The sequence below is a fragment of the Hyperoodon ampullatus genome (genome assembly GCF_949752795.1).
Source record: "Hyperoodon ampullatus genome assembly, chromosome: 1".
Classification (NCBI taxonomy): Eukaryota; Metazoa; Chordata; class Mammalia; order Artiodactyla; family Ziphiidae; genus Hyperoodon; species Hyperoodon ampullatus.
The window spans coordinates 8,661,947-8,688,801 of record NC_136914.1 but is presented as its reverse complement, the minus strand read 5'-3'; the positions used below and the strand labels follow the sequence as shown (position 1 = coordinate 8,688,801).

The window sequence follows — 26,855 nt, the reverse complement described above, 5'->3', positions numbered from 1 at the left end:
AGAGAGAAACTTCAAGTGAAGGAGCTCTCCTGGGTGAGATCCTTCACTTCAAACACAGTAAACTGTTGTTCTGTGATGCACATTTTAGTACCGCTAGAGGCAACCTTTCTAAATATTAATAATAATAAACAATCCCCTCTGCAACTGACAGCAGGTGCAGGGATGAACAGAGAGCCCCGGGAGACGGGCTGTGGTCGGCCCTCCTGGATGTGGCGAAGGCCTCCTCAGAAAGGACAAGCTCCAGGACAATAGAATGTGGTCCCCTCACTTCCTGTTTTCAGAAGCACGGGGTGCATCTGGCTTCGGGCATGTGAGTTGATTATTAACATGTAAAATGAATCTCTTTAGAGCTCCTTCTAACTATGACACGGTGGTTTTTATTTTGAAAGAAATATGAAACTGCAGAATTAAAAGCTTCCACCACTAAAAATTGACATTAAGAGATGCACAGGGGTAAGGATTCGGTGTATAGTTTGAGGTGCCGCTGTATAATATGTGGGTTTTTTTTTATTTTTTCAGTACGCGGGCCTCTCACCGCTGTGGCCTCTCCAGTTGCGGAGCACAGGCTCCGGACGCGCAGGCTCAGCGGCCATGGTTCACGGGCCCAGCCGCCCCGCGGCATGTGGGATCTTCCCGGACCTGGGCACGAACCCGCGTCCCCTGCATCGGCAGGCGGACTCTCAACCACTGCGCCACCAGGGAAGCCCTATGTGGGATTTTTTTGTCTCCTTGCCATTGAGCTGTAGGGTAGCAACGGCGAGTGAGCTCGGCTGCAGTGAAGCTGCCGCATGTAAGACTTGGCCGCTCTTGTTCCTGCTCCAATCCTGAGACCGAGAGAGCAGCAGACAATGCACCACTGGAGCTGTTTCTAGAGGACTGGGTGGTGTGATTGAAAGGACCTGGACTTTGATGTCAGAGACCTGGTTTTCAATTCTGACAGTGCTACCCACCAGCTACGTGATTGGGTGACCTGACCCGAATACCCTCAGTTTCCACATCTGCTCAAAATGAGGTTAAAATAACTATCTCAAGTGGTACTTGGAGGTTTCAGTGAGACAGTGCACATCAAGTACCCAGTACAGTGCCTGGCATAAAGTCGGCATCTCCAAAATGATAGCTATCATTATTATTATGAATAGCATTATGAATCAGTATTGCGGGGTTCAAATGCGGTAGTCTACAGGACTGAGCAGGGAAGGGCTTTGTCACTGAAATCATCTAGGATGAGGTCGGAAGCATTCCTAAAATTTTTGAGAATGGGGACTGCTGAGGACTGCCACGGGAACTGAAACTTCTACCTCGGATGCCGTGCAAACCTCCATTGGCCTCCATCTGTTTACAACTTCTTGATAAGTGCTTATGATTCTACCTGGGCTGCTGTCCCTTTTGGAGCACTGACTTCTGGAAAGCGTGATTCTATTTTGTGTGTTGTTGTTGTTTTTTTAATCTTTCTACACTATCAATTACACTGTGAGACTTTGGGGGAAAATCATATATATTTCCTTTCATAATGGGTTTTTTTTAAAAGGATGACTTTCAAATAGTAAGGCATTCTGAAATTGTTTTTAAATATGCTTAAATTTGACCATCAGCTTGCCAGGAAGACATGGTCTTAAAGGAAGAAAGCCCCCTCTTTTGGAGTGAGTGCTTGGTATGATGGGCACAAAATGGATGGTTTTCTTTTGCTCGGGTTATACCTTGTGAAATACTGGCACACTTCCACATCAAAGCACAGTGGTTTAACCAGACTGGTAGAAAAAGGACTCAAGAGAACATCTGAAGGCAAAAATATGGGAACTCCAGCTACAGATTAGAAAAATCAGTACAGGTTTTTATCCTTCCTAGACATGACCATGAGGCCATGGAATGAAGTGGGTGATTCCTGGAAATCAGAGTCCAGGCCTACTGAGTCTTTAAAAAAAATGTTTTTATAGTACTTAGTGGTGTGTCATAAGCCTCTATGTTCTAAGCATCTCATTTTGGCTAATGGTGAGATAAAAAAGTATTTAAAAGTGGGGCGCACCATGGCTAGGCTAAAGTTAAAAAAAACACAAAAAACAGAAAACCAACAACCTTGGTTGGTGCAAACTGGTTCCCACCATCATCACTAAGCACCTACACAAAGTTTGACTGAATGTTCTGCTAGGTCAAATGCTCGCCTAAGAACCTGGGTGGGTGAGCTAGGTTCTCTGGAAGCTGAGAGGTGATTATGGATGGATCTAATATGGTGGCTCTTACACTTTTGTGTGCATAATACCCTTTTTTTTTGCGGTGTGTTACAATCAGGCTCCAGGGTCTTATTCTTAAAAATTCTGAATCAGTAGGCCTCAGATGAGGCCCCATAATGGGTTTTTTTGGAAGCAATTTGCTCTAATTTTAAGGGCCACCCTTTGGGAAATGCTGATCTTACACTGTCCCTCTGAATGACTCAAGATTCTAAAGCTAACACTTAAGTCTTTCAAAATCAGAAAATTATTGAATGTTAAAACTAGAAGGATCCCAGAGATCATCTAGCCTAGACTTTTCATGTTAGCAACCAAGGGCTGATACAAGAGCCTGGGTTTCACAGCATAGGACCTTCCCCAGAACTCTCATTACAGCTCGGCACAGTGGCTAAGAGTCAGACCTGGCTTGACTTCTGGCTTTGCCACTTGGGGTCATGTGACTTGGGCAAGTTGTTTATCGCTCTGGACCTCACCTCCCTTGGGGGGGTGACTGTGGTAGTGAGGTGAGCTGGTGCATGGAAAGGACTGTTGGAACGTGACCTGCACCAGGCTTGTCATGCATAAGCTCCAGATTCTTCCAGCAGATAGAGTACAGTTGCTGAAGAAATTTGAAGGGTAGGTGAAAATTACCTGTACTCCCCACTCCCACCACCTTGCCAGCAGCTTTGAATGAAAGCAAGCTGCCACAGATACAGGCATTTTTAGGTTAACATATATTAGCAGTAAAAGTGTCAACTAAAGTCCCAGCTCTGACCTTGCCAGTGCTCTCACTAGCATGTTGCATGAGAGGGTCTCTCAGAGCAGGATTCAGTAACCCTTACAGTCAGCCTCAGGCGACTACAGGGTCTCCCGACAGAGGCTGAGCACAAAACTGGTAGCGATCAGGCCTTCAGCACAGCCCTGGGGATTGCATATTCAGGACATGGGATTTGCTAGATTCTTCTAGCAAGTGGGAAGTGTGTCTCTAAAGTTTTAAGGCAGGCTACATATCAATGAGGGTCTATTTATTACATTTACCATGCAAGGCAACAAGTCAGTAATTTCGTCAATAAAAACCTATTTCTGAATTCATTATGCTAATTAGTAAAGTCTCTGGTTGACAGAGATATAGATAACAAAAGCATCTGTTGTAGCTGCCTCTGGAGTACTTTCTTTTTGATAAAATAATAGCTGAACACTCCAGTGAGAATTTTCCATGAGAGCAGTGGGCTGTCCTGGGCGCTGAAGTCTACACTAACCATCAGCACAAAATATTTTCAAGTAAATTACTTCTTGTAACAAGTATTTAGTCTATTAAGTACCCAATTAATCTCCATTGTTATTATTATTATTACTAATTGAAAACATGTTGAATAGAGAAACAACTTAAAAAATAAATCAATAAAAGGTATAGAAACTGTTATATAAGCTGGATTAATAAAATCTAAATGGAGGTGATCTGACTGCAATTCAAGAATTATTCCAAGTCTTAAATTAGCTCTGGTTCCTACATGGTATCAGAAATTTCGGTTAAAGTTCCGTGAAAAAGGGACAGCAGTAGCCAAAGCCTACATGGTAACTATTTGAGAAAGGGGGTAAAATTTCACCAAGCAAGATGTGAAGTAGTATTTTTCAGACCTTGGATCATGACCCATTAATGAGCTGCTGAATCAATGTAATGGGTTTTGATCTAGCACTTGGTTAGAAGATGGAATGTATCACGAGAAGTGAGAGTGAATGTCGTGTTGTCAAACTTTTACACACATGCAAATGTTTTCTGGATCACACTGTAAAATATATTTCTAACTGCAGGTTGTGGTTAAAAATGTCTGACAGTCCCCGGCACAGGAAACGTGGAGAAGGAGCAGAAATGTGCGAGCATCAGGGCACTGGTCCTGGTGAATACCACATACTGCAAACACCTCCTGCAGTATCGTTCAGAAGAATGGTACCTGAGCATCAGGCTAGGGAATCTTCAAAGAGGTTTTAATGTCTTTCATTTGATACTTACGCAGAACCTGGGGACTTTCTAAATTTTTATTACGAAGTCTGGATATGCTAGTGATGAAGTTCAGACACCAAATTCAGAATCAAAAATTCAAAACAAAATAATCTGCAAAGCTCCAAACATAAGTGTATCACTTTGAGAACTTGCGTCTTTCTCTTTCTTTATGTGGATCAGAAAACAGTACAAAAGGATAGACACTACCCAACTTGTTTTCACTATGGTGGTAAATCCTACTGGGCCTTTAATTTCAGTGGCATTTTTAAGACTCTGTCAGATGCCAGATGAATGGATAAAGAAGATGTCTATATATATACAATGGAATATTACTCAGCCATAAAAAAGAACGGAATAATGCCATGTGCAGCAACATAGATGACCCTGGAGATTATCATACTAAGTGAAGTAAGTCAGACAGAGAAAGACAAATACCATATGATATCACTTATTTGTGGAATCTAAAATATGATATAAATGAACTTGTTTACAAAACAGAAACAGACACACAGACATAGAAAACAATCTTATGGTTACCAAAGGGGAAGTGGGAGAGGAAAGGATAAATTAGGAGTATGGGATTAACAGATACACACTACTATACATAAAATAGATAAACAACAAGGATCTACTATATAGCACAGGGAACTATATTCAGTATCTTGTAATAACCTATGATGGAAAAGAATCTGAAAAAGAATATATGTATATATATTGAATCACTTTGCTGTACACCCGAAACTAACACAATATTGTAAATCAACTATACTTCAATTAAAAAAAAAATCTGTCAGGTGGTAGAGGACCCCATACTGTCTTTCCTTACAGAACTGAAACGCCAAGAGCAAACTGCAGGATAAAAAATATACTTACGCTTATGCCTCAGAGACAAACTTCTATTTTCTGTCTTTACCCAGGACTTTGATTTCTACTTTGATAGTTTATTGTTAAACAGCATTGTGGCTCTCAGTTTGCAAGAACAGAGTGCAGACACTGATGCCCCTGAAAGGTAAGGGCTGGCTCATCAAGACACACTTTAACTACAATATAACCTTTTGTTAATAAAGAAAATATAAGGACTGTGTGCCAGTTTATGACGGGCCATAAGGAATATATACATATGGCCACAATTACAGACAGTGAAGATTTTTAAACTGTCTTATAACTAGCAATGTAATCAGAAATAATTTTCTTTTTTAAACAATCAATAAAATGATTCAAACCCACACTGAGAGTGTACACTTAGAACACTCAGAATCAGTCTAGCACTTTTGGGTCTTCAAAGAGCTTTCACATCCTATTGTCCAATGCAGTTCTGGAAGTAGGAGACCTGGAATCTAGTCTCTGTTAGTTATATGCCCTGGCTTAAATTTTTAGAATTTTTTCTACGCTTCACTTCTTTGTATGAAAAATAAGATAATAATTACTGATTTGCTAATATTCAAGGTTATTTAGGTAACAAGAGTTAATGGGTTAAAGGCTTTAAAAAAAAGTGCTTCCCAATTGTAGGGCAGTTTCATCAAGATAATAGTCTTTATGTGCCAAATAGAACTGCAGAGAAGCTTTAGGGGGAAAGAAAAACAGAAATGCAAACTTTCCTATTTCAATTCCATTTCCTCTGGAGAAAATAACCCAGATGTTATTAAATGATCTTTTCAGCCCAAGCTGCAGGGTAATCCTTTAGCACTCTTGAAAAGCTTCCAAGTAAAATTGAAAACGAGATCCTTTTCAGAGTTTGTGTCTCCTATGAAACTCTTTGGAGAGTATGAAGATAATTATTAGCCTCTTTAGGAAGATGTAACAGTCATATTTCCTTTCTTGTAATATTGTAACATTATTTACATAGCTGTCCTTTCAAGAACTCTTTTCCTTTTCACACATAGCAGGGAAACTGTTATAGAATGGTGGTAGTATCAGTCACTGAGCAAAAGACTCATAGGAACTTAAAACTGGAAGGAATCTCAAGTATCATCTCTTCCATCTTCTCATTTTACAGATTTGGAAATTGAGGCTGATAGGAGTTAAATGATTTGTTCAGCTTTTGGTGAGAGAACTGCAACTTGAATCCCAACTAGAATCAGGTATGTATTCTTTCCACTCTTTCCAGAATCCTATGTCTATCAAAACGCTATATTCTTTTTGCTTAACGCGTAGTTTCTTATCACAGCTCAGCTGGGTAACTGCAAGCGTAGAATCATAATGAAGTTCAATGTGAGGAACAGATGCCTTGATTGGTCTTTGTACACAAACGTCTATAAATGGTAAGACGCATAGTGGACTTTTAATACACATTGATCACGACACTCTATTTAAAACTTAAAGAGCATTCTTTCAATTCAGAAAAGCTTTTGGAAACAAACAACTGGTCTCACAACTGATTGCCAGTTGTCAGTTGACATGCTCTAGGAGTATACGCTTTCATTTTGCCATTTGGAAACATGAAAAACTAATATAAACATACACTCAACTTAAGGATCTCAAACATCCTTAAACATTCTCTTTCTAGGAAGAGTGAGAAAGCTTTCTATATATATTAGAACTCTAGATACCAAAGTGATTTGAACACTCAAGAGAAAAAGATAAATAAAATAAAAGTAAAATACTAATTCCACAGGGTTCCTCGGATCGAATTTCTTTTGTGATGAGCTCTATTGACTGAGTGAGCACTGAACCACTGGTAACTAGGGTGCAAGCTGTTCTCCCACCTCTGCTATGTAAAATATCTTCTCATCATTATACAAAAATCACCATCAAACTAGAAAATAATTTGGGAGAGTTCACGGCTTTTGGAGCAACCCACAGCCAGTGATGCTGTCTTGACAAAATATAATTATCTCCAACCCTGAGGTGCAACTACAGGAGAGCAGCAAACAAGCCCTGTAGTATTCTTTCAGATGAAGCACAGCGAAAGCTCTGCACTTCCTCCAGGCCTCCTCTTTCTTCCTGAACGAACTCCAGGGAATGGCATCATGTCAGGCTTTCCAGATGGATTATGTGAAGCCATAGCTCAATGTCATTTTCAATAGGAAGCCTCATAATTAAAGGTCAAATAGTCACTTCATCTGCAATCAATCAGTAGAAAAAGTACTAATACGAAGAACTAATCAATCAATGGCAAATGCACTAATAAAAGCAATGAATCAAATTCAGCATGTATGTAGATGCAAGTACATTGAAGAGATTGAGACAGGGCAAAAGCAAGAACAATAAAAGAAATCTCAAGTGTGTGTACAAGAGAACTTTCAGACGGCTTCTCAAAGCCAGAGTTTTCATCTTCGGTTCATTAGTTACCTGGGTACCGCCGGGCCAGCAATAATTTATTCTTAAATACAAATACTGGATATAATAACAAAAAATGTTATTTCATAGGGCTTTATTCATGTATTCTATTTGAGATGTTATGTGTGTGTGTGTGTTTAAAATCACTAGAAGAAATATTTTGACAGTGATCACAAAAGGGATAGATATATTTTCTACATGCCAAATAGATGCTTTTTAATCTGTTGTATTTCATCTTGAAGTAAGAGAAATATAACTCTGAGTGATATTACCTGAAATTTGCCCCCTGCTTTCTGGAATATGAATTCTTCACACCTACTGTGATGTTCTTTCATTGCTATGCAGATGAGAAGTTCCATTAGGATAATTATTAGCCTGTAGCTCAGGTCACTGCCAGGTATATCCTCTGTACCAGAGATGTCAGGTCACCAGTAGAGAGAAACATGAACTGGATCTTGTGAAAACTGATACATTAAATTTATAGGGCTTAACAAGTCCATTCAAGCAACAGGACCCAAACACCCCTTGCTGTATGTAGAAATAAGGGTGCTCCTGGGACAAGGGTGATCCGTGCCATCTCACTGAGATAAGGAAGCAGCAAAGAGGTCATTTTTATAAATGCTACCTAGGAGATTGCAGGCAGGAAGCCAGGTCTGATCCAGGCATGATAGAATAGCCTAGCTCGAAGTAAAATTCCCTAGTCTAAGAGCTATGGAAACTGAGGCCTGGGGATGTCTCAGTGGAAGAGTCAGGATGAGTATTTAGGTCTTGCAATTCCAAGAAAGCACATGTCTACCATGTTATGGAAATAACTAAGGATTTACACTACGATGGTTACTTAGATACCACATTAGTATTTTAGTGGAGGACCCAAGTATCTATTTCATGGGTGAACATTGCAAAAGCAAAGTGCAATAGCAGAAGTCCAAGTTAACCCAAACATTTTTAGCACAACAGCTACTTTTGATCGATGCTCAGAGCACCTGTTTGCCTGAAAATTAGAAAGCATCAAGGACAGAAGCGTATGGCTTTGAGATTAAAAAAATGAAAAGAAAAAAAAAGATAGGATGGGTAGGTATTCTGCTTACAGAAAAGAAAAGAATACTGATCACGGTGCAGTATGCTTCTCGGGTAGAGCTTTGTTCACCACCGCCAGCTCCAAGCACAGGAGAAAATCATGGAGAAACAAACACAACCCATTTTGGTTGTCCTGACAAAAGCAAATCCTAGGGGTGGGGCAGGTTAGAAAGGCCACCGCAGAAATGCAGAAGCATATGTGGTGCAGCCAGGACTCAGCATCTGCTCTAACGATACAGGCTCATTTGATCCCTGACTCGTGACCTCTGAGGTGCCTGGCAGCATCTGCCTCTGGCCTCCCTACCTTTTTAACAGCCCTTTCCTTTTCAGGAGACCTGGAGCACCGGGCATCACATCACAACGACCACATGAAGGAGGAAGTGCAAGACGATTTCTTTGAGGTCAACAGTTAAACCACACCTGTTACATGAACATCTACAGGACCGGGGTCAGGGGACTGGAACCCTGGGAATGGTAATACCATCATAACCAATACAGTTAATTATAACTAATAACAGCTGCTGCTTTAAGGGTATGTGTTATGTGCCAGGCAGCACACCAAGCTCTCTAGGTGGGCACTCTCATTTCGTCCACAGCAATCTACATACAGCACAATTACTGAACACATTCTGTCATGTACTGACTTGTATTAGGTACAAGTCCTGTGCTGGGTACTTAACAAATTTTATCTTTAATCTTTACAGCAGCCTTAAGAATTAAGAAAAAGTAAGAAAATGGCTTACAAAGTGAGAAAGCTAAGGTTCAGGGAGCTTAAATGATGTGTCCAGGATCACAAAATCAGGACTGGAATGTGGCTTCCAAAAAGCTCTTTCAAAGTCTATTTGTTGATGATTATAAAGAAAACTTAACAGTCATAATGCAACGTATGGACAGTATATATATATATATATATATATATATATATATATATATATATATATATATATATATATATATATATAATTTCTTCAAATAAGCTGAACCCCTAGATAGCAATTGCTTCTTTAAGAGTATGTCCAATTTCTAAATCATTTCCCAAACTTTGCAAGACTGAAAATAATTCTATGAGACAAATATGTTTGGGGCTAGTAAAACCATTATGAAATCTCTTTGTTTCCTAGTTTACAGACTGAACTTTAACACGAGCAGACTTAGAGCAATGTCATTCTCTTTAGTCAGTCACACGTCAAAATGTAATGGAACTTTTACAACTAGTTTTACCACAATGTGCCTACTACCCCAAGGAGTTTGTTAATGATGTATATTTCAATAAAGTTTCTCATTACTTAATGACTTTTAATGACTAAAAACATGGATTCCAGATGTCTGGACAGGTTATTGGGATAGTGTCATTAAACTGGATAAAGCTAAGTAGAAAATAGCACTTTTCTTGATCTATTTTTGTCCATTAAATACGTACTTATTTCATTTTAGGTGCTGATCAGATTGAGTTAAAGATAACTATGTCATATTTCTTTATAGGAATAACATTCTGAAACGAACTTCAAACTAATGTCAATATCAAACTAGAGTAATAACATTATTTCCACCTTGCTCCAAGCTTCCAGAAAATATAAGGTGACATTTTCCAGGGGTCACTCTAGAGCCTTCCAAAGCCAAGTTTGTGCTCATTGCACCCCCCACGCCCAACTACGCACCCCCAGACTTTTAACATGAACATTCTACGTTGAAAATCTTCGATGAGAATCGAAAACATGATCACAAATAAAGCTAAATCCTACACTATTAAATTTAGGCCCTCAAAAATGGGTTCAATCCAGTGATGGTATTTCAAAGCTATGACCCATCCTCACTTTGCTATGGTTCTTTAGGTCACAGAGTGGAAAATACCCCCATTCCATTTAATTTGAAGAGTTGTTTGAATTTCAAAATCATAAGATGCAATTATCTGAGGGTAATATTAAGTTGGTTTTGAAGTCTGTGGGTCACTTACCCAATGTGAGAGATTTGTGTGTAGAACAGAACATGACAGCCACAGTGTCTGCTGGTGTGAAACCTGAATTATTCCTAGTGGCAAAAGAAAAAAGTGTTTTACAAATAAAAAGCATATTTAATACATCCTCAATCAAATGTAGTACCTACCTTTGTGCTAACATCCCTTTGATCAGTCCTGGTGACAGAAGTAATCCTATACCCAAATGTACAGAAATGTCCAAATTTCTTTTTAGAGAATAATTTCTGAGTCATTTATCCATGAAAAGGAGACAGTCTTAAAAATGTGTGGTGGAGGTCTTCTAAAATCACATATGTAATCAGCTTGTGGCACAAGACTTTATAAAAATCACGCAGCAAGGAAAGTTAGCTCAGTCACTAGGCTATCACTTGATTTTAACCCAGTGGCTTGAAAGAGTTAATGTAACTCAAAAAGGCTTCCCTCAAGGAGCAACACATCCCTTTGGCAGCAAACAACGCCTTTGAGAAATACACGGTATGAACGAAGGTTTAACATCGTATTCCCTTAAGGTCTTTGCATATAAAGACAAAAACCCTATCAGGTAGGCAATACAATATCATTATTTACAGATGAGAAAACTGAGGCACACAGAAGTTATGTAACCTACCCAGGACCCCATAGCTAGGAAGTGACAGAGCGAGGATTTAAATCAAGTCTGGCTCCTGTGCCTGCGCTTAACTGCTATTGTTTTATTGTTATATAATATGTTAAGGATAAAAAAAATCTTGCATAGTCAAAATCCATTAAATGTTATGGGGATCAGTACTGGTGAATATCATATTCAGATTTCCTATTTTAGATCATAAAGATTTAGAGAACCAGGAACCGAAAAGGTTAGAAATGTAACTATTATTATTGCATCCTTGATATGAAACTATTCCTTCCTGCAGGATCAGTGTTTGAAGATATAGTGAGTCTGTTCATTCCCGCCCTGAACTCAGACAAGAGGGTTAGCAGACGGAAAAATGTTCTAGAACTCGACTGCATGCAAATAGTTGTAGATGTAACAATCTGTCCAATTGTCAAGGATCTCTAAAGAAAGAGACCCCACCATGTCCCTTAGTAACCTCATCCTTAGATACAACTTTCACTGGGAGAAAAAGCTTCCCTCAGCAGCTCCCACATCCTGTTTCTTTGTTATATACTCACTGGAGGGGCGCAGGACCCTCTCCTCCACCACCTGCTCCTCCGTACATGTTAAGAGAATATTTAAATTGCCCTTTAGTCTCCTCTCCTTTGAAAAAGCATGTAAGCTCATGCTTCCTAACCAGTCTTACCTGCAGCCACTTTTGTTTTTGTTTTTTTAAATAACATATTTCCAAAATGAATTTTGGGTGTCTCACCTCAGTTGAAAGAGAAGGAGGGAGGGAGACAGAGAGAGAGAGAGAGAGAGAAAGAGAGAAAGAGAGAGTCTCTAGAGAGGATGTTTTGTTTCTGAAGAGCAGGATGATCTCAAGCTTGGCAGGGGTGTAGGGGATGATGACGAAGCCTGTAGAGAACTTCTTGGAGGAAATTACAATTGAGCTAGGCTTTAAAGAACAGGTTTAGACACGCGCAGATGCGGATTTTAGGTAAGGGAGAGCAGAACGGAAGCATGCAAGTGCAGGAGGCAGTTGGCAAAGCGCAGACTCTCCAGGCTGACTTGTGTGCAGGGGCACTCGCTCACGTCCAGGAGCGTGGACTCCATAAGACAGGATAAGGGGAACTACTGAAGGACATGGGACAGTAGAATGGCATGGTCAGACCCGTTCTTAAGGAAGAGTAGTCACACAGCCCAGTATAAGGCTGAAGTTGATGAGCCCAGGCAGGGAGCAGAAAGCTATGAGGGCCTGAAGAATCACAGTGAGTACAGGAGCTGGTGGTAAGAGACATGAAGACAGAATTAAAAGAACTTGTCAACTGGTAACTTCTACAAAATTTTCCCTCCCAACAGCTTAAGAGCACAGGCAGTGTGGGAAACACTGGAATTTAAATCTAGACCATCCTTTTGCTTAGATATAAAATGGGGATAATACTGTCTGACTCTTAGAGTCATTGTGAGGATAAATGCCAATGTCTGTTAAGAACTGGGTACATAGCAAGTGTTTAAAAATGCTAGTTTAGGGCTTCCCTGGTGGCGCAGCGGTTGAGAGTCCGCCTGCCGATGCAGGGGACACGGGTTTGTGCCCCGGTCCGGAGAGATCCCACATGCCGCGGAGCGGCTGGACCCCTGAGCCATGGCCGCTGAGCCTGTGCGTCCGGAGCCTGTGCTCCGCAACGGGGGAGGACACAACAGTGAGAGGCCCACGTACCGCAAAAAAAAGAAAAAAAAAAAAAGCTAGTTTACACTTTTATTGTTATTGTTGCCTTGAGAGAAGAAGAGAGATTGAAGAGAATTTAGAAACTTTGAGAGAAGTATCAAAGCATTGATAGAAATAAGGAATGGAAGAGGAAGCCCAGTAGAGTCTGGGCAGGAGACCCAGGAGTTGAGGTTTAAGTTCACTGAATTTGCAGTAGTGAAGGGGGCTGTGTTTTCAAGAAATCTGGTGAAGAGAAGAAAAGGGCCATGGAGACAAACCTGTTTATACATAGAAAGTGATGATACAGCAGGTAGAAATAATGGACGAAACCACATCCTCAAAGGGGCCTGAGAGGATGAGACTGAGATTAGCTGGAGAGGAGAATGTCCTACAGTCTGAGAGTCTGTGAACTGGAAGCAAAAGAAGACAAGGTGAGTGAAAAATACAGAAAATTTTCAGGTGGAGAATAAGAAAGTGGAGGTAATTTACATCAGAGAGTTTACTTTCTGTGCAAAGCGTGAGGCACTTCATTCATCTACAGAGAAGTCTGAGGGAATACTGAGGCCTGAGAACCTAAGAAATGAGAAAAACTTGACATAAGCAGACTGGGGAATATGACCTATGGTCAATTCACAATGAATAAAAAATGTCTCCAGGAATGAATGCCCAGCTGTGATTGTGGAACACGTGGCAGAGCCAGCTGGCCTAGTCTGGGGTCTTTCTCCAGCAATGCTCTGGTGTCAGTAACACTGCAAAGGCCTTTGAGGGCTTCGGCTGCCCTTGTTTGTAACCAGTTGTTGCTGCATCTGGATTTATGCAGTTTGGTTTTCTTCCAAGGGAGTCCGGCAATACACTTCTTCTTTGGTGAACGCTGTTCTGCTTGACCCATTTCTAATGTGTCTAGATCTCTCTGGCCAAGAAAGCTCTGATTTCATCTGGCGCTGGCTGCCATGTTGGAGCAGCATTTCCAGTGTGGCTAAAGAGGATGTTTGCAAGATATGCTTACTTGTCCTCTGCTCTGGGGTAAGGAGACCGAAGGTAAGCCCACACGGGGAGGTATCTGGCCTGATGTGGGTTGGAACACTGCCCTAGGGTCCTACTGACACAAAGCCCTTCAGTGCGGAGAGAGAATCAGGAGGTAAAGATGGAATGTTTGAGGTTAAAAACAATATTCCACCTAAATAGGGCTGACTTATACTCTATGTCTACAGTAAGAGACTGTTCCACATCACAGATCTTGGAGAAGCCAGCAGAGCACGTGCTCACTTAACCTTCCATCCAAGATGAGGAGGAAGAGGATGAGGATGGTGAGTAACCACAGCAGTAAACTTTAAAGAAATTTTTTTCTATCATATGTATATATATATATTTTAATTGAAGTATAGTTGATTTGCAGTCCACATTTATTGAGCAATTTTCTAAGCACTTTGCATCCAGTTCTTCGTTCTTCATACAACAGCCTTATATGGTAACAGTATTTTTGTCTTGTTTTTTCCGAAAAGGGATCTTGAAGCACAGTTGCCTCAAGTCACACAGCTAATAAGGAGGCTGCCCCAAATTGTGAAGACAAGTTTTCCTTCTGAGAAGAACGTTATAAAAACTCAAAACCATAACCAAAATCACCACACAATTTAGTGGATGAGAGCAGCCATCCTGGTAACTAACCCTCCCTCACCCATGCTCTGTTCAGGGGTGGTTAAATGGTGAGAAGTCGTGACAACACACAGAAAAACAAAGCATCCCGTACCTTATATTAAGCAGTAATGACTATAATTATTTTCAGTGATTATCATCTCTACTGTGTCTGCTCACATTCTTGAAAGGAATCGCATTACTATTTATTTTCGAACTCTACCTTATCTCTATTTAATATTGATTTTCTTTTTATCTTGTGTTTATAATTCTTTTGATTACTTTGGCTTCCCTCAAGACGTTTATTTCCTTTTCTTCTGAACTGGTCTTTTTATTCTCTCACAAAGCTTTCATTCAGTATTTTCCACATAATATTTATTTTGCCTTCCTTTGAGTACCCACAAAGGAAAACATGTCAAAAGGTTTTACTAGCAGAATTACAGAATGTGCAGCAGAAAAGGTCCTCTGAGATACTCCCGTCTAAGCCCACTGTTTTTACAGGGGGAAACTTCCATGTGAAATACTTTCCTTTGTTAACCTCTGTACCTGTGTGGTTTTTTTTTTTTTTTTAACGGAACATGGTTTAAAAATCTTTACCTGGGCTTCTCATGTTTTTTTCTGAAATTTTATTTTATTTCATTTTTTTTTATACAGCAGTTCTCTATTTTATACATATTAGTGTATATATGTCAATCCCAATCTCCCAGTTCATCCCATCACCCACCCCCACCTTGCTTTCCCCCCTTGGTGTCCATATGTTTGTTCTCTACATCTGTGTTTCTATTTCTGCTTTGCAAACCAGTTCATCTGTACCATTTTTCTAGATTCTATATATATGTGTTAATATACGATATTTGTTTTTCTCTTTCTGACTTACTTCACCCTGTATGACAGTCTCTAGGTCCATCCATGTCTCTACAAATGACCCAATTTTGTTCCTTTTTATGGCTGAGTAATATTCCATTGTATATATGTACCACATCTTTATCCATTCGTCTGTCGATGGGCATTTAGGTTGCTTCCATGACCTGGCTATTGTAAACAGTGCTGCAATGAACATTGGGGTGCATGTGTCTTTTTGAATTATGAAACCATAATGGTATATTATGGTATATACCATCTGGGTATATGCCCAGTAGTGGGATTGCTGGACCATTTGGTAATTCTATTTTTAGTTTTTTAAGGAACCTGCATACTGTTCTCCATAGTGGCTGTATCAATTTACATTCCCACCAACAGTGCAAGAGGGTTCCCTTTTCTCCACACCCTCTCCAGCATTTGTGTTTGTAGATTTTCTGATGATGCCCATTCTAACTGGTGTGAGGTGATACCTCATGGTAGTTTTGATTTGCATTTCTCTAATAGTTAGTGATGTTGAGCAGCTTTTCATGTGCTTGCTGCCCATCTGTATATCTTCTTTGGAGAAATGTCTATTTAGGTCTTCTGCCCATTTTTTGATGCTTATTTGTTTGTTTTTATATTGAGCTGCATGAGCTGTTTATATATTTTGGAGATTAATCCTTTGTTGCTTCGTTTGCAAATATTTTCTCCCATTCTGAGGGTTGTCTTTTCGTCTTATTTATAGTTTCTTTTGCTGTGCATAAGTCTTTAAGTTTCATTAGGTCCCATTTTTGTCTTTACTCGTTTTAGGAGACCTCGTCTATCACCAGCTGGGTGGCACTAAACAAGTTACCCAGAGCTCTGGCTTAGTTGGCCCATCTCTGAAATGGCTACGAGACTTCCCAGGAATAACAATGCTACTCTTCTCTCCTTCCCTCCCTTTCTCCCTTTCCTGCCCTCCAGGTCACCCTCCTTCCCTCCCAGGGCTATGGCCTGAGGCTGAATGAGACATCTGGTTGAAAATGTACTGATAAGGGCTAAAGCACCTAATGCAAATATTTATATTTGTTTTCTTCCTTTTCCTTTCTTAATAGTTTCTTTTGTCACTCCAGGTTTCTATTACTCTAGTTATCAATCTACCAAACGATTTTATATATACTTTTAAAAGGCTCCCAATTACTGCTTTATTTTTCTAAGCTTTTCCAACTTTTTTCTTCTACCTTTGAAGCTTCTGAAAGTTGCAGAAAGCTTAGGTCACTATGGACAGTGGACTCTTGGTTTGATGAATCAACTTGCCATTCCTAGCAACTGTGACAGAGAAACGTCCAAAAGAATATACTGCAAAACTAGAAATGCTAATTCTCTCTCTTCCGTAATTCGTTTTTGAAATAATATACACTACTGTGATATAACAAATATTTTACAGTAGCTAACATTTCTTGAGCACTTACTATATACTAGGTATTATGCTGAGGGCTTTATGTGCGTATTACTTAATTCTCCAAATGACCCTATGAGATAGGTACTACTACTATCTCCATTTTATCAATGAGGAAACTGACAAAAGTTACAAAGTTATTAAACAGGATTGAAACTTGAGTCTGTCTGACTCCAGAGTTGGAATTTTTAACCCCATGCTCTTCTGTGGATAGATAAATGAGAACACAGAATAACAACTCTCAAATGTATTTTAAATACTCAAAGTAGAAGAGTCTCCCCTGCCAGACACAATGACATGTTACACAATGGTAACATGTCAGGTCTGTAAACCTAAGAAATATTAACCAGGTAAACAAGTGTTGCAGGGAAGTTGAATTTTCTAGGCTGGGCCTCTCCTGGTTTATGCTAAACTTCCACCATCAGAGGTCAGTGGCATGCTGTACAAAAAAAGACAGACTGATTTCTATGTTGAGATTTTTGTCTCTGGATATCTGGATTGGTTTTAGCTTTACTGAATTGGCAAGTAAAAGAAAAGAAAAAACCCACCACAGGCCAATTTCACTAATTTTAAGAAGGAAGGAACAAAAAGTAGGAAAAGAAAAGAACTCAAAGAATAAACCAATGGGTCCTAGTTCTAACTCTTGGTATCTTTGACTAATTTGTGTGTGTGTGAACTTGGAGAATCCAGTTATATGCTCTCTACAAATTCCCCAACCAAAACGAGTATTGTGAACATTAAAATTAATTGAAGTAGTTTAGTGCAGTGGAAAAAGTACGGGTAAATTCTTTTGGAAATGTCAAATGGAAGTGAATTTCAGTTCTAAGTGCAGTATTTGCCATCTGATTTTGGGTAAGTTACTAAACTACTAAAATCTGATTTTAGGCAAGTCCCTAAACTACTCTAAGTGTGGGTCATCATCTTCAAAATAGCAACAAAAATGCATAGTAATCTAGTCTTTTGCTGTCAGACTTACACAAAATAACATATGCACAATCCCTGGCACAGTGCCTGGCACAGAGTAGGGTTCAATAAATGTTGGTATTTTTCATTCCTCCAATAAAATCCTCAAGTGCTATGGGGTCTTCCAGCATGAAAATAGAATGTGAATATCATAAATTTTGTCTAACTGAAACATCTCCAAATTTTAACGGCATATTTTGGGGTTACACAACACTACCCAGGAGCACGATTACAGCTACTCCATATTCTGTTGTTTACCAAAGAACATGCATGTCTGGCAGTGGGCCAAGCAAGTTCAAAACACAACAGAACTTTAGTGAAGGCAGAATAAGGCAGAATAGAAGGGCCTCAAAACCTCAAGGCTTTATGAAAGTCCAGCCTACTCCATGCTGAAAATTCTCACTTCGAATTCAACTACTTGTGATACTCCCCTCCCCCAGCCCTCCTTCAGCAATCCCAGTAGTGGCTGTTCCGTGCTTTTCAAGGAACTTTTCAGTCACTGACAGTCTGATATGATAGGATGACTGGGTCTGAGGATTACTTCTGCCACAAGGACCAGCAAACAAACAGCCAGCAGAAGGCAAACATCTTTTCGAAGGTGACGTAACAAGCCATTTACAAAAAGAACTTTAAAATAGCTCCTAGTCTCAGACTTACCCAATTAAGTCACATTTTCTCTGTGACTTAATGGCTCCAGGCTCTACTCTTACTTCATAAATCACAACCACAAGCTTGGGAAAATGCTTCAAATTACACCAATCAATAAATTTTTATTGACTGTTTACAACTGGCCTCGTGCTATAGCAAGTGCTCTAAGAGCCAAGTGCCTAATGTGAGGCCTGAGCCATCCACGCTCTGACGCTATTTCAGGCCCCATAAACAACACAGGTCCCTTCCCTTGTGGCAGCTCATTGCCAGCACCTGGCATTCAAGGCCCTTGCAATCTGGCCCAAGCTTACTTTTCCAGTGACTATTATTATTTTTAATTTTCCTCTACTCCTATTGTTCCACCAGGTCTGTGTGTGTGTGTGTGTGTGTGTGTGTGTGTGTGTGTGTGTGTGTGTGTTGCACGTCTACTTTTGCTTTACTCTTTCTTCTTCCAAGAACTCCCTCTTTGCATCTCTGTTTGCTGAATAATTAGCTATTCCTTATGACTCATGTCAAATCCCATCTCTTCCATGGAGTCTTGTTCTACCACTCTCTTTGGAAGTGCCTTCTTCTTTGAATTGACTCCAGCTTGTGTTACTGTCGCACTAAGAGAACACTCAGTTACCAATGCATATATCTAGTCTATAAACTCATACAGGATCAAAATCATTATTTGTGGTATTCACTAGGGTAACTCTCTCCTACCAAAGGCTTAAGTCATATCTGTTGAATGTATAATACTGGTGGCAGAAGTGAGGCTTTAAGAACAGGAAAGATGGACTAGGACATGGAGACGAATTTTGACCTGGGGTCAGCCTGAGCAAGGGACAGAAATGAGAATGCTTGAGGTTCTTCCAGGGAACAGAAAAGATTTTACCTCAATCTAAAGCTTAGGTAGTGTGAATGCTAGTAGTGGTTCACTTGGCCCCCCAAAATGAACCTCATTCTGCAGGCACTGACTGACCATTGAAGGTCTCTGAACAGGAGACCTATTATCAGGACTCTGAGTTATTGGAAGCAGTAGGAAATACACAAGAAAAATTCAGTCTGGAAATGAAGAATAACAGTACGACATGCATGGCAATAGTCTAAGGAGAAAGAGGCAACGAGAGCCTGAATTAGGGAAGAGGCTTGGAAAGCACAAGAAATATGATTACCGAGGTAGGATCAAGACATTGAAAAAATAACAATGTGAAGGATTCCAGTCTGAGTAACTCTGTGGATGGTAGTTGCATTAAAAAATACGAGAGAAAGAGGAAGTACTGGGGAAAAAGATTAATTCCATTTTGAATATTTTGAGTGTGAGGTCTTGTTAAGACAGTCAGGTGAAGATATCCAAATGGTAAGTGACGAGCAGTGCCAGAGCTCCAGAAAACAGTGCAGTGGAAGGTCTAGGCTTCATCAGCAGGAAGCTGAGAGCCCGAGCCAGTAGAACGGAGGAGGCTGCCTAAGCACAAAATGTGAATAACGAAACGAGGGCCAAGAACAGATCCTTTGGTAACTTCTACAACTTGAGGGCGGCAGGAGCAAGATGCAACAGTCAGGAGACAGGAGACCAAGTAGAAGAATGTAGGGGCCTAGAAGCCAAGTAAAGAGCATGATTCGTCAATTAGGAAATTAACAACAAGAGATACCAGATCACTTACCTCGTTGAAAAGATGAATGTTAAAAGCATAAAACTCAGCTGAATGGAACAGACTGAAGAAAAAAAAAAAAGATTAAATCTAAATTAGCACTGTAAAATCAGTATCTGAAGCATACTTACTGGTATGCTTCGTTTTATCTGAAACTTATGGGAATTCAAATAGAAAAATAAACGAATAAGTGAAACACACACACATTGCTAAACTGACAGAATCATTTAAACTAGTGGGACTCAACTTGTTCTTTTTATTTTATTTCTGCCATGCCTCGCAGCATGCGGGATCTTAGTTCTCCAACCAGGGATCGAACCCGGGCCCCCTGCAGTGAAAGCGCACCTGGGCCCCCGGCAGTGGAAGCGCAGAGTCTTAACCACTGGACCGCCAGGGAAGTCCCTCAACTTGTTCTTAGTGAAGATATCCTCAGATATAACCTATGATATTTGCTACTCAGGGTGACTCTAAAACCCTCTTTGATTTAAAGTTTGGTTATTTGTTCAATTTAGGAAGAGCTGGTTTGTACTATGAAAAATAGCAAATAGCATAAATGTGGTAGCATACAACATATATTTTGGAATGACTCATGTTGCTTTTAATAACAAAACATCCTTTGATATTATAATTACCAAAGTAGTCTTTGGTATTACTGGGTAAATAGAACAAAAGGTTAGTTTTGGACCCTAGCAGTTACTTGCATTTTATAGCCTGCTGCTTCTTAAAATGAAATGATATGACCTTGGGTATATTTTAATAGAAAACATTATGTAAATAGTCACATTTTAACCAATGCAGCCAATTACTATACTTAGAAAACAACAGTACCATATATTATACATCCCACTTTTAATTCACAATAAAGGGTAGGATTAGCTTCAAGTTACAATAAAATAAATTGGCAAAAAAGTGCTCAATCTAGCATTTGAATTTGACAGGTATTATGGCTTCTTTCATCTGGCATCAACTATTGTAAATCGGACATAAAAAACAAAGGAGATTATGTCATAAGTGCATAACTGATGTCTTTTTAAAGAACAGATACATACGATAAAGTCACTGAGTTCGTACATGCAACACAAAAGGAAGTATTCTTTTCTAAGCAAATGAATATTGGCAATGAATTTAGGGACCACAGATGGCTTTGCTTTGCTATTGAGGAGGCTGAGGAATAGCAAGGGTATCCCACCTTCCAACTTACTTATGAACAGTATGAGAATAAGACTGAATCTATCCAGGTCGATATTTGGGTTCGAGAACGTGTCACAGAAGGTTGTGTAGATTATCATGAGGAGCACGCTGCTGCTGACAGCACCAAAAGGAGGCTTCTTTCTTTCAAGCCAGTCCTTGATGTATCTTTGGACAATCTGAAACACAGAGACCAACAGTTTGCCTCTTTTCAGACGTGGAGGGAGTTGAACTGGGCATTGCAAAATGATTCTGACAGCAGAAAGACATAAAGGAAGGAGAATAATTTGGAGGATGGCCATAGGGGATTTCAAAGCTTCCCTGCCACACCACTCTTCTCCTGGGGAATTTAACATTTGTAGTGTAACTTCCACTGGTGTCCATAAGGACAGTATATTTTCCACTGCATTCAAATCCATCCTTAATCATGCCAAATGCTCTTTGCTAGCTGTCACTGAGACATGCCCATTAAGCCTCCCCAAAGTTTATCTCTTCTGCTGATCCTAATGGATGTGTGTAATTATCACAGTCCCCTTTGCCTCGATGGACAATTCCAAGTGCAACTTTGGGAATCTTAACAATCTGACATCTTCAAGAATTTCAAGACAGTAGATAATCGAAAATGATCCATGGAACATATTAATATTTAAAATGCTAGCAATGCACCAGAAGTTTTTAATTAAATTATAACTCATGCTTGAAAAGCAAAAGTGCATGTGTTGTGGGAGTTTAAATAATTCAGACTCTGAATATCTAGAGTTTTTGTGAATCCAAAGACAAATGCCATTTGCATGCTTTTAGAATTCCAGAATTAACACTTAAAAATGAATAAACCTGCCCTAACTTTCCTACAAAAGGATGAGTGAAATATGAAGTTATCTGGCAATCCTCTCATATTTTAAAATCAAGTCAGATATTTCAAATCAGGACCGCCTGAACAATGGCGATAACTTTAAGTTTGGATATAAAAGTGAACCGCTCTATTTAAACCCTTTGGCTTTTGAAAGAAGCTGAACAAACCTGATAATGAAGACTAGAGTTGAGAGACATTAAGTTTTGAGTCACTCATTATCCTGCATAATTGAACATGAGATTTCACAACAGGCTGAATTACCATGATCCATTAGCAATAATGAGGTCAGGGAACTTCTCCTGACAAGGCTGATGGGGGTCTGTCATCTTCCACTCTGTCACTAAAAAGGCTTCATTCGCAATGAGGCATGCCTTCACCGATACTCAAGAACAAATAAACGACTCTCCAGAGAACCCGTGAACAAACGACTATTGGATCGATTTCCTCCGATCTCAAGGACTCAGTAAGTAAAACAAGTGTTGAAAAAGGGTGTCCTGGCAGAAAGCTGACCAGTTGACAGGAAGTACAGGTGCAGCACCTTGAAGGTTGGGTGGGGTGGGAGGAGAACGAGGGTTTTATATAGAGAGATAAATAGCGGTTAAATATTTTTAAAAAGTAGATCTTGTAATTAAAGTTACAGCTGAATTTATAAAAAATCATGTTTTGTTTTTGCACAAGTGATCCGAAACCACAGTAATTTATCTAGTGTTCATTTCTTTCTGTAAAGTGTAAATGTAGTGAGGTAGAGAGAAATAAGAGGAGTTCTGTCACATAGTATTATGGGCTGATGTATTAGCATGCAAATTTTGGTGCCTGAGGGACCCAGATAGTCCCATGTTCAGATATGTCACCATGGGGGTAGCTGCTTAATAGAAGGCTACAGAGACTTCACTTAAAAGGTCATTTCATTATCTGTTGTTTCTGGTAGCATAAAGCTGGTAACTGGTCCAATTCAGTGCAACCCAACTTCTTTAGGAAATAAAATAAATGGAAATTACACAGTTATTGAAATTGATACTGTCCTCCAATTTTGTTTTAATATATAATAGTTAAAAACACAGGAGTCCGCTCTTTGCAATAGTTTATAGAATGTATGATCCCAATTCCAAAAGTATTGGGTTGGCCAAATAGTGCCTTCGGTTTTTAAGTAAAAATAAAAGACACATTTTTCATTTTCAAAGAACTTTATTGAAAACATATTCACCCTTTTGTTCCACTACCATTCTGCCGTTTTTCAGGCAACTTTATAATTCCATCTTCCCAAAACTTTTTATCTTTTTGAGCAAAGAACTGTTCCAGGTGCCTTCTACAGTCTTCCAGGGAATTGAAATTTTTTCCATTAAGAGAATTTTGTAAAGACAGAAATCAATGGAAATCTGAAGGTGCAATGTCTGGCGAATACGACAGTTGAATCAGAACTTCCCAGCCAAGCTGTAACAGTTTTTGCCTGGTCATCAAAGAAACATGTGGTCTTGCATTATCCTGTTGGAGGATTATGCATTTTCTGTTGACTAATTCTGGACGCTTTTCATCAAGTGCTGCTTTCAGTTGGTTTAACTGGGAGCAGTACTTGTTGGAATTAATCGCTCGGTTTTCCAGAAGGAGCTCATAATAGAGGACTCCCTTCCAATCCCACCATATATACAACATCACCTTCTTTGGATGAATACCGGCCTTTGGTGTGCTTGGTGGTGGTTCATTTCGCTTGTCCCATCATCTCTTCCATTCCACATTATTGTACAGTATCCACTTTTCATCCCTCCTCATGATTTGTTTCAAAAACAGAATGTTTTCATTACGTTTCAGTAGAGAATTGCATGCAGAAATATGGTCAAGAAGGTTTTTTTCGCTTAACTTATGTGGAACACAAACATCAAAGCGATGAACATAACCAAGCTGATGCAAATGATTTTCAGCGCTTGATTTGGATATTTTGAGTATGTTGGCTATCTTCCATGTGGTATAACATTGATTGTTCTCAATTAATATCTCGACTTGATCAATATCAACTTCAACTGGTCTACCTGACCATGGGGCATCATCCAGCGAGAAATCTCCAGCACGAAACTTTGCAGACCACTTTTGACATGCTCGGTCAGTCACAGCACCTTCTCCATACACTGCACAAATCTTTCTTTGCGTTTCAATTGCATTTTTACCTTTCTTGAAACAATAAAGCATAATATGCTGAAAATGTTGCTTTTTTTCTTCCATCTTCAATATTAAAATGGCTACACAGAAGTTCACCAATTTTGATAAGTCGTTTTTTTTTAAATGCATGCTGATATGACAGCTGTCACACACAATCTAACAAAATTGTTTCGAATGAAGGTAAAGACAACTAAGTGCTACTAGAGCCATCTTACAGAAAAAAACGAATGAACCTTGTGGCCAACCCAATAAAACCGTCTTCTTCTACTACCATCAAGCCCTTTGACAAAATAAACAAATAAATATGAATGAGGTGTAACTCGAAAGTCAAAGCCATTTTAAAAACCAAGACAAATCTGTAATCATCAATCAACTTTATAACCTGTGATTTGACTCAGTCAACCTTATTACCTCTTTCTTCATTACAAAGTGCTCAAAGTCTCACAGTATATTAGGATTCTTTCAATAGGCAAGAAACATGGGCTCCAAATCCTGCATCCTGCATCCTCCTAGCCAAAATGACTTTCTTCTAAACTCTAGCTCACAGAAACGCACGCATTCAAAATTAAATGACTTTTTTGCTTTTCCCTGTGGAGAGAGAAGGGGAAAAAAAATTCTCCTCAGGGAACTTTTTATTTTATTGTCTCACCTTCTACATTTTGATTTTCTTTTTTAAAATTAAGCACAAGGAAAGGTTAAAGGGAAACTAAAATTTGAATCCCTGTACTTCTAATAAGCTGAGTGACATGTCAATTACTGCATGACCTCCAAGCTGAACCCCTGGAAAAATAACACATCTTAGATGAAGAAGGTTGATATGCAGAGGTAAGTGAGAAGTGTAACAGCCATCATTTTGTTTTCTTCATTTTCTTTTTCAGGGTATTTTCTTATGTTTTACTTTCTACTCTGTCTCTATACTTATAAATTGATTTTTGAGTGGGGATATATAATGGATAATTTTTCATGTTAAGTCTGAATTTTAAAATTTCTTCAGGTGGCTTTAATTTTTTTAAGATTATTTTTTTCATGTGTTTTTATTTAAAAACAATTTTTTTAAACTTTAATACAATTTTTAAAGGTTGCTTTCCATTTACAGTTATTACAAAATATTGACTCTATTCCCCGTATTGTACAATACATCCTTGAGCCCATCTTACACCCAGCAGCTTGCACCTCCCCTCCCCCTCCCCTATATTACCCCTCCCCCCCACCACTGGTAACCACTTGTTTGTTGTCTGTATCTGTGAGTCTGCATCTTTTTTGTTATCTTCAATTTTTATCCTCTATTCCACTGAATCCATACATTTTCATAAGCTGCTTTGTTTCTTTATTAACATTCTGTTGAAATGTATAGTAAGGGATATGATATCAAATCCAATTATGTAACGCTTATTAAATATTGAGTAGATTCAAAATAATATCTGTACACTTTCTAAAAAAGTAGAAACAATAATAATAGATGAATACAAGAAGCACCCATCATCTACTGCACTTTTCAAAAATTCTTTCCCTCTATTATTTACTTCCATTCTCAGGAGCAAGGTCGTGCAGATATTATCCTGCTCAATTTACAGTTGTAAACAAGGGCATAGAGACCCCAAACAGCTTGAATAAAATGTTAAAAAGCTAGTCAGGTGGATGAGCAGAGCTCTGACCTCTATTTCCTGAGGGAATAATAGCGTAGGGGTTCAAGGTACAGACTTTGGAGCTTCTTACTTTGTCATCTTGGGCAAATTCCTTAACTTCCCTATGCCTCATCTCTAAAATGGATATAATATTAGTTGTAGTGAGGACTAAGTAATTAAAAAATATAAAATGCTTTAGAACCAGGGACTGTACATAGTAAATGATGGCTATTCTTATTTCCAAGTCCCAGTTTGGTGATGTTTCTCTCACAACACTGTTCAGCAATACATACCACTGCATAACGTAAAAGTCACTGTTCTCTCAAAGCAATTCAAGTGAAGCAATGAAAACAGTTCATATCTAATTTTATAAATGCAAAATTTTACTAGCATTAATAACATTAACTGCAGCTTTAGCTGGATATTATTTAATACGAAAAGCCAATCTCAAACTGTGAAACAAATCACTAATGAAAGACTAGAGAATGCATAAATGATAAATAATATGCTTTTTTTTTACTATTAATTTATTGAAAGAAAAGTGGGGTTTAGTGTGTTGTTTTAAAAAATATTTTTCAAAGGTGCTGGAAATTCAATTTCATTAACATTTATTCATAAATCTCTCAAATTTAATGCATAAAATAAGTATTTGTCACAAGCACTTAGATATATTGAAGGCTTTAGCGGAAGAGAAGAAATATTACAATAACAGACATTTTATTTCTTTCTAGAATTGACAGAAGCAACAATCTCCCAACCATCTATGGAAAGACTAATCTTATCTCACAGAGTCACAGCATCTTTGAGCTGGAAGTTATTATACTCCTCGTCCTACAAATGAGGTAAGTGAGGCCTAGAAGTCGTGTGTATAGCCAAGCAGTGGCAAAGATCAAACTGGACCTCACGTCACATCATAGTCAGTCAATAATGATTTCAACCCCAAAGAAGTACTGTTTGGAGAAAACACACACAAAAAAAGAAAATAAAATCCACTCTTAGAAATATAAATAAAAAATGGAATGATGAAGTTTTTTTGTTTTGTTTTGTTTTTTCCGGTACGCGGGCCT

At 39.0% G+C, this 26,855-nt stretch overlaps 1 protein-coding gene across 7 annotated transcripts in view; it reads right to left on the bottom strand.

Annotated features, from left to right (window-relative positions):
* The window catches only part of SLC10A7 (solute carrier family 10 member 7), a gene marked incomplete at both ends in the record, with an annotated part of 243,271 nt that overhangs the window by 23,283 nt on the left and 193,133 nt on the right, over window positions 1-26,855 (bottom strand). For 5 of the 7 annotated variants that reach the window (XM_079712728.1, XM_079712726.1, XM_079712729.1 and 2 more), the window contains 3 exons: window positions 10,517-10,590; window positions 19,984-20,035; window positions 21,173-21,338. In XM_079712728.1, the coding sequence (XP_079568854.1) occupies window positions 10,517-10,590; window positions 19,984-20,035; window positions 21,173-21,338 (292 nt within the window). Of the gene's footprint in view, window positions 1-10,516; window positions 10,591-19,983; window positions 20,036-21,136; window positions 21,339-26,855 lie in introns of all 7 variants that reach the window. The other 2 variants (XM_079712724.1, XM_079712730.1) reach the window with 2 other exon arrangements.